At 34.4% G+C, this 8072-nt stretch overlaps 1 protein-coding gene across 1 annotated transcript; it reads right to left on the bottom strand.

Annotated features, from left to right (window-relative positions):
- Window positions 1-3806: 3806 nt before the first annotated feature.
- LOC132644322 (uncharacterized mitochondrial protein AtMg00810-like) lies at window positions 3807-5243 on the bottom strand. The gene is made up of 4 exons (XM_060360907.1): window positions 5067-5243; window positions 4860-5006; window positions 4095-4316; window positions 3807-4013 (listed from the first exon to the last, which is right to left on the bottom strand). Exons 1-4 carry the CDS (start codon window positions 5241-5243, stop codon window positions 3807-3809), a joined length of 753 nt encoding a protein of 250 aa, XP_060216890.1.
- Between the last annotated feature and the right edge of the window lie 2829 nt (window positions 5244-8072).

The raw sequence follows: 8072 nt of genomic DNA, 5'->3' as shown, positions 1-8072 counted from the left end.
ATACCTCTCAACAAAGTTAAACTCTTGTCAAGAAAATGCCAACCAAATGGTAACCCCTATTGCGCACAAAATTAGTGCGCAATAGGAGTTAACGGTGGCCGTCACAGTTAACTCCTATTGCACACTAATTTTGTACGCAAAAGGTACTTTTGTAACTTTTTTGGATCAAAATTTCACTTTTGGGATCATTTAAGTTGCGGACTCAAAGAGACCCCAATGGTAAGTTGCCTCGTTGAGTACGTAATTGACATTTCAATTCTTGTAAGCTGCCTCCACGGGTCTGACCCACTCCATCGATTCGATTTGAAAATTAAATGGGTTGAATATATAGTTAAACGGATCGAATATATAGTGCAGGGACCCCTATGAATTCCTCTCCATCTCTCTCTTTTTATCTATGTCTAATAGAAAATGTCACTAATTAAAAGATATACTATCATTTATATAAGTGGCAAACCAGTTGTAAAAATAAGGCAAACCATCACAAAGACTAGACTTTCTGTGCACCTATTGCTTGCCCAAACTTCACGTCCATAGTCAATTGTCCCGAAAGAGACCCGAATGGTAAGTTGCTTCGTTAAGTACATAATTGATATTTCAGTTCTTGTAAGTTGCCTCCACCGATCTGACATGCTCCATTGGTCTGATCTGTCAAAATTTCATGGGTCTAATATATAGTGCAGGGGACCCTATGGATTTCTCTGCCTCTCTCCCGCTAAAGTTCATGGTTATTCTGACCGAGAGAGAGAGGGAGAGGAATCTATATATTCTCTCGGTCTCAATTTATGTGATGAAGTTTGAATTTCGAAAGTCAAACAATAAAACCTTTGACCGCGATTTATTAATAAGCCTTTAAATATATGAAATAATTAATTATTGTAACTTATAGTACTTTTTACGTAATTTCTAAATATGTAATTACTTTTCAAAAAAATTAAAAATTGTATGTCCGAATTAACGGTCAAGATAAAGAAGTTTGACTCTCTAAATCTAAACAGTATCACATAAATTGAGACAGACGAAATATGTAAAATAAAGCGCGTCCCTAGCATTATATATTCAACCCATTTACTTTAAGTGGGTCAGACCAGTTGAGGGGTCAATTTAATAGTTAACTAAAACGGATAGCTTTTTATTTTATACTAAAGTTTGGCTTAAAAAAATTCTACATCAGTAATATCTATCGGAAATATCACTAGAGTTGGTTGACTGACTTGTAGATGAAGTGATAATAGTTGGGTGACTTTTTTGTTACAAAACAAAGAAAAGTAACTTTCTGAAATAATTATCAAGTGATCTCATGAGAAATCAACTCGCGAATTCATGCCATGGATGATTAATTTAGTACTCTAATGAATTTTGTGGATGCACCCTGTTGTGAAGATTGGAGCATTCAGCAACTTTTGGATGTTTATCTTCAGCTAATTCATAATTTGCAAGAAGGCCGTTCATGTATAAATTACGGATTTAAATTATTTTCAGTGTAAAGTTACTAATTAATAATAAGTATTATTTATAGAGATTTATGTTTAAATATTTTTTACACCATAAACTAATACTGTATATATCTTTCACCTTTAATATTTTTCATATACAGCCTTTCACCTTGAGTAGTACACTAAAAAACGTGTAGAGAACTCCTTAGCATTAGAAACACGACAGAATTGACTTTGAGTCTTTTTCCTTTTTGACACTAACACAGGGAACCTCATTTTCCACCGTTGGGCCCAACTTTTAATGCAAGTTCAGACATCCAGTCGAGTCAATCCCCTATTAAGTGTTCAAAAAGAAGGGAAAATACTGGTGAATGATTAATAGAGAAAGCTATTCCCTCCGTCCCAATTTATAAGAAGGTGTTTGATTGAATACAAAATTTAAGAAAAAAATGATGATTTTTTAATCTTGTGATAAAAAACAAGGCAAACAAAGTTTTGGCTAAAAATTATTTCATTAAAGGCAAAATTAGAATTTTAGAGTTAACTTCTTGTTAAATATAGAATTATGTCATCTTTTGTGGCCTGATTAAAATAAAAGAGTGTCATATATATTGGATGGAGGGAGTACAATTTTATGACGCCCCCAATCTTAGGTATCTCATCTGATTAGAATTTTCTCGCCGTGTTAATTAGGATAATGTAAATTTTTGAAACACATATTATTCTCCTCCCAAGGTTATAGGTAGTTAATTTCTTCCCAAGTGGTAAATTTGTAACAATTTCGTCTTGTGAAAAGCTATATACAAGCATTTTTCTTCAGCATGACCTCTCTACGTTCACATGATATTAGAGTCATAAACATAATTTCACATAATCATTCACTGATACTGGACGCTTCAAAAATATTCAAAACAAAAGTGAAACACCAAATTGATTATCTCGCTTATTCGTGCTGATCAGTAACATTATTAGATTGGCATGAGAAAATCATTCTCATGTTTATATTTGGGGTCATTTGCATGATTTCCCTTCAAAGGCATTGGTCTTTAATTTTGCCCCTCAAATTGGTTATCTTTAATTTTTATATATAACCTAATATCCCAAGGTCCTGGGTTTAAACTCCGGCTCAATAAAAAAAAAATCGCAAGGCAGAGTTTCGTAGCAAAGTTAGGCCTTAAGGCGAGTTTTACAACATTACAACTGAATTAAAAAAAAAATTGCCTTAATGCAAAACTCTACCTGATCACGTAGAGTTTGAGGCAAAACTCTGCCTTGTGAATCCAAACTCTACCTTGCGATTTTTTTTTAATTTTAACTAAGCGGGGGTTCGAATTCGAAACCAAGGAATTTTTAGCGAAGGACAAAAATTAAAGACCACAATTTGAGGGGAAAAAATTAAAGACCGGTGCCTTTGAAGGGCATTCGGCCCAAAAAAATTATTTTATTTATCCCTAGTGACCTACCATATTCTGGTGGTTTTGTTGGAAATTAGACCATCTCTTGGACAAAGTTATGTATTGTACATCATTCGTAACTGGTCTTGGTTCAAACCTAATAACAAGTTTGGCTTGATTGAAACGGATTGAGAAAATTTTGATACAAAAAATTCCTTCACGAGTTACCCAAATTAGCGCGTATCTTCATTAAAATAGTATCCTGATGTGGAATATCCCTAATAATAATTCATATATTCATAGTATCATATATTTCATATATTCATAATATTAAAATGTGGAATATCCCTAATAATAATTCATATATCCATAGTATCTCTTCATATTCACCATATCGATAATATCTTAACAGTGGCAGAGCCAGAATTCATATTAAGGGGTGTCAAAAAATGTAGAAATGTCGTGATCTAGGTTTGAACCCATGATCTAAAAGACTTTTTGCAACCCCTTAACCGCGACGCTAAGCCTTCAACTTGTGTTAAGGGGTGTCAACAGTAGTATACATACCTATAAAATCAAAATTTCACTTATATATACAATGTAATTTTCCGGCGAAGGGGTGTATCGTGACACCCCTCAAGCCAAGGTGGCTCCGCCCATGTATCTTAATATAAATAATCTACAATCGGTCTATTATGCTAACAGCCCCCCTCAAATTGATGTCGGTGGATCAAAAAACATCAATTTGCCTACTAGTAACCGATGACGTTGTCGTGCCATTGATTTTGTAAACACATCAGTGAAGATCACTGGATACATGTGGAAGAGTCATAACTCTTCTATCTACAACTTCTCTGATAAAATGGCAGTCCACTTCAATATGCTTAGTCCTTTCATGATAACTGGATTGGTTGCAATCTGAATGGCACTTGTGTTTTCAGGGTAGAGTAGTAGGACTAGATTGAGGAAATCCTATTTATGCAAGTAAACCACGAAGCTGAATAATCTCAGACCAAGCAGTAGGCATTGCTCGATATTCAGACTCCGTTAAAGATTTTGAAACACGATCTTGCTTCTTGCTCTTCCAAGATATCAAATAATCTCCGAGAAACATGTACCATCCTGTGATGGAGCGGCGAGTATCAGGACATTCAGCCCAATCAGAATCACTAAACATATTAAGCTGAATATGAGAACCACTAGGAAAAAATAATCCACGAGTAGATGTTCCTGAGAGATATCAAATAATGCGACGAACATCTACCAAATGTAGATGACGAGGAGTCTGCATAAATTGACTGGCTTGTTGAACTACAAAAGAGATATCAGCCTGAATAATAGTAAGATAATTTAGGCTCCCAACTAATTGTCGAAACAAAGTTGGATCAGGAAGTAGATCGCATTCATCACAACGATACTTTACATTCAATTTCAATGGAGTATCAACAGAGGGAGATTCTTGAAGACCAGCCAAAGCAATCAAATTCTTGAGTATATTTGTGATGGTTTAAGAACAAACCTAAAGAATTATAATGAACTGCCAACCCCAAGAAATATGCTAGAGTACCGAGATCTTTCATATGAAAAGAATCCTTAAGTCGTTGCTAGAGGCTAGTGATTAATGAAGAATCAGTTCCTGTGATAATGATGTCATCTACATATACCAAAAGACGAACACAACTTGTAGATGTTTTCCGAAGAAACAAAGATGAGTCATATTTAATTTGTTCAAAAGAGAATTGAAGCGCAGTAGATTGAAATTTGTCAAACCAAGCTCAGAGAGCTTGTTTTAATCCATAAAAAGATCGCTTCAACTTGCAAACATCTGATGTAGGTGATGAAAACAAATCTGGTGGAGGTTTCATATAAATATCTTATTTCAGGTCACCATGGAGAAAAGCATTTTTGACATTCATTTGATGAAGAGGACAATTTTGTGATGCAGCAATGGCAATATTAGTTCGCACCATAGTCATTTTTGCACATTTTTGCTATTGGTGCAAAAATCTCCTCATAATCCACACCATACTCCTGCAACCAAGCCAGCGTTGTACTGATCAAGAGTTCCATCAGCATGAAGTTTAATTGAATAAAACCATTTACAACCAATTGGCCGGACATTTGAAGGACATATATTATTTTCTTTAAGAGCCAAAAGTTCTTCCTCCATTGCTTTCTGCAAACATTCATGCTTGGAAGGTATCTAGTTCTTCAAAATCATAGGTTTATTATTCACTGAGTAAGGGCCAGCACATAAAATTTCTTGCGAATTATCCATGTCTTGAAACTTCACTATGTAATACCCATTATCATGTAAAAACACCTCAGGATCAGCTACTTGAGACCAGGTTTGAGCTATAAATCTGATCATATAATTGTTGCCTGGTAAATCCCCAATAACTATAACACACATTTCCACTTGTTGGTTTCTACATCTACCTCTTATTTCTCAAGTTGGACAACAACTTGGCCCTCAATCACATCAGGGGAAATATAAGATAGAGTTAAACCATTGTCAACAGATCTGTTACCTTTGAAAAGTCCGGCTCAGTTTTGTTTTAGTGGGGGTTTGTCCTTCTGCTCGTCCGGATTCACCACTTCCTGTGTCGTTCGTATTTTTCCATTGGCTTCAGAGGCTTGCACGATTGGGGTTTTGGTTCTGTCACCTGCAAATTGCAGCTAAGTTCTCCCAAGATTGACAGTTTTTGCAGCTTTGTTCGTCACTCTAGCAGCTCCACTGATATTCAAAGCCAATGGTTGGATAGGTGTTGATTTCAATGTGATAATCCTATGAGTAGCTCCTTGTTACAATGTCTCGGCTATTATTCTCGCGCTCACTGAGCTTCCCACCTTCACGATAGGAGTTTCTGGTTTATCTTTGCGTGGTCTTCCCCGTTTAGCCATGGCCGTCGTGGCCGACGTAGGTTATCGTAACCTGCGCTTCAGAGCGTAGAGAGAGAACACCGAAAATTAAAAAGTCAGTTCATATTACTCCAGATGAAAGAACTTATAGGATCATTATTTTTATGTATTAATGATGAATAATATTCTCAAAGTTAGTATTATATATTAACCAGTTTACTTAACTAGTATAGTTTTTAAATATTGTGTCTAAGTTGTTTTTTCAATCTAAATGTATTCATTATTTTTATATATTAATGATGAATAATATTCTAAAATTAGTATTATATGCACTAATTATGATGAATTGGATCCTAAATAAATTTAAATATTGAGTTTTTTTTTCCTAAAAATTTATAGTTGCCACGTCATTGCATCCAGTGGCGGAGACATGATATTCGCTGAGGGGGTTCAAAATATAAAAAAATAAACATACGAAGAAGTCTAAGAGAGTTCAACATCTACTACACATACATAAAAAATAATTTTAACCTTGTAAAAACAGTATTTTTTTCTGCCGAGGGGGTTTGGATGAACACCCTCGGCATAGTGTGGCTCCGCCACTGATTGCATAGGTACCAGAAATTATATTTCCGGCTAAAGTGACCATGGAAGCTAACTAGGCAAATTTGAGTCACTTTTGGAAGACAAAACAAAGTTAAGTTACTATATATGATGGTCAATTACCCAAAGTTGAGTGACCATCCAAGCTTCTAACTCACAGCTGAGTGACTTTTAAAAGACAAAATAAAGTTGAGTGACTATGGTGATCAATTACCCAAAGTTGAGTGATCATCCAAGCTTTTAACTCAAAGTTGAGTGATTTTTGAAAGACAAAACGAAGTTGATTAACTATGGTGACTAATTACCCAAAGTTGAGTGATCATCCAAGCTTTTAACTCCATATTTGGAGATTCAGTGGAAAAGTTTGATGTTTGATCGTGATGAAAATGCAACTGGGAAAATTCAATGGAGGATAAGGTCCAAGCTACAACCATACCCAACTAAGACAGATTGCCCAACTAAGACAGATTGCCAAGTCATTTCGCTAAGAAAAATAGGCTCATCTTTTTCTTGGTCAACTAACATTGGTGGACTCTTATTCTGGCCACATTCATTGAGAATGGGAATTCACACAAATCAAAGTTTTTTCAATTTTGAGTGTACACGTAGAAATAAAATAGGAAAATTTACTGATATTCATCTCAAAAAGCTCCTTCATATTAAACTAAACATATCAATGCTTTCCACATTTTCACTAGTAGAAAGCATGTAGGAACTTCTGAGCATTAGCAGTGAGCAAATTAAATTCAGTTTGTGAGTCAAAAAATTAATTTCCAAACGGGACCCAATAGATAGGAAAAATCACAAACAAACAACTCTTAACTGACTCCAGCTTTGTCCCCAACTTTAATCAAACTATGTTATCAACTTTGCGTATCTAGTGGGGGTTTCACATGAACCTATGCGACCAGTGCTTCTTTTCCTAAATCATCATGCATAGTAATAATATATTTTAGAAACAGTACTTTAATATAGATGTGTGTATCTAAGCTTAAAGTATCATATAATGTGGTGACGATTGGGTGCACTTCTCTGAGTAACGTTAGGAGTTCAATTTTATGTCTATTTTATTTTTCTAAAATTGGGTGCAACTCCGTAAGTTATTATTGGTGTCATTCTTTGTGTTTTAATTAAGTGCTTTTTTTATTTTCTTTCTTTTTATGGTTTAAGCTTTCAAAATATTCAAGTCATGATAAAATTAAATGTGTATATTAATACTAGTTGTAGTAGATGACGTAGTATATAATCAATGAGTTCAACTGATTCCAACATTTTCGACGCAGAGTAGCTATATATATATAAGAAGTTACTCTCTCAGCCTCCGGATCAAAAAGAGTGTCCACTTAGCTATTTGCACACCCCTTAAAAAAATATTAATTCATAGACAAAAATAGGTAATTTAACTAAACAGTCCCAAATTAAATAGGTATTGGAATTTAATCACATAACACTTAATAGGGACAAATCTAGAAAGATAAAGTTTATTCCTTTTTTATTTGATAAGTGGAAACTCTTTGTGAACTAAGAAAAAAAAACTAAGTAAACACTTTTTTTTTATCCTGAGGGAGTAGTATGTTAAGAGATATTATTGAATTTTGAACTTAGCATTTCAAAAGCATAATGAGTTCAATGATAAAAACTTAAAGGTTGAACCGTCAAAGTCATATAATGAATCCATCATTTCATAATAGTAACCATCTTCTGAATATTTTAGATTTGTCTCTGATTTTGTCTGGTAAGTGTTCAAAAAGAGTAGGAATTTAATAGTTTAATTGGT

The sequence above is a fragment of the Lycium barbarum genome, chromosome 6, assembly GCF_019175385.1.
Source record: "Lycium barbarum isolate Lr01 chromosome 6, ASM1917538v2, whole genome shotgun sequence".
NCBI lineage: Eukaryota > Viridiplantae > Streptophyta > Magnoliopsida > Solanales > Solanaceae > Lycium > Lycium barbarum.
Note: the sequence above shows the minus strand (reverse complement) of the source record. Positions and strands in the feature narration are given on the sequence as shown.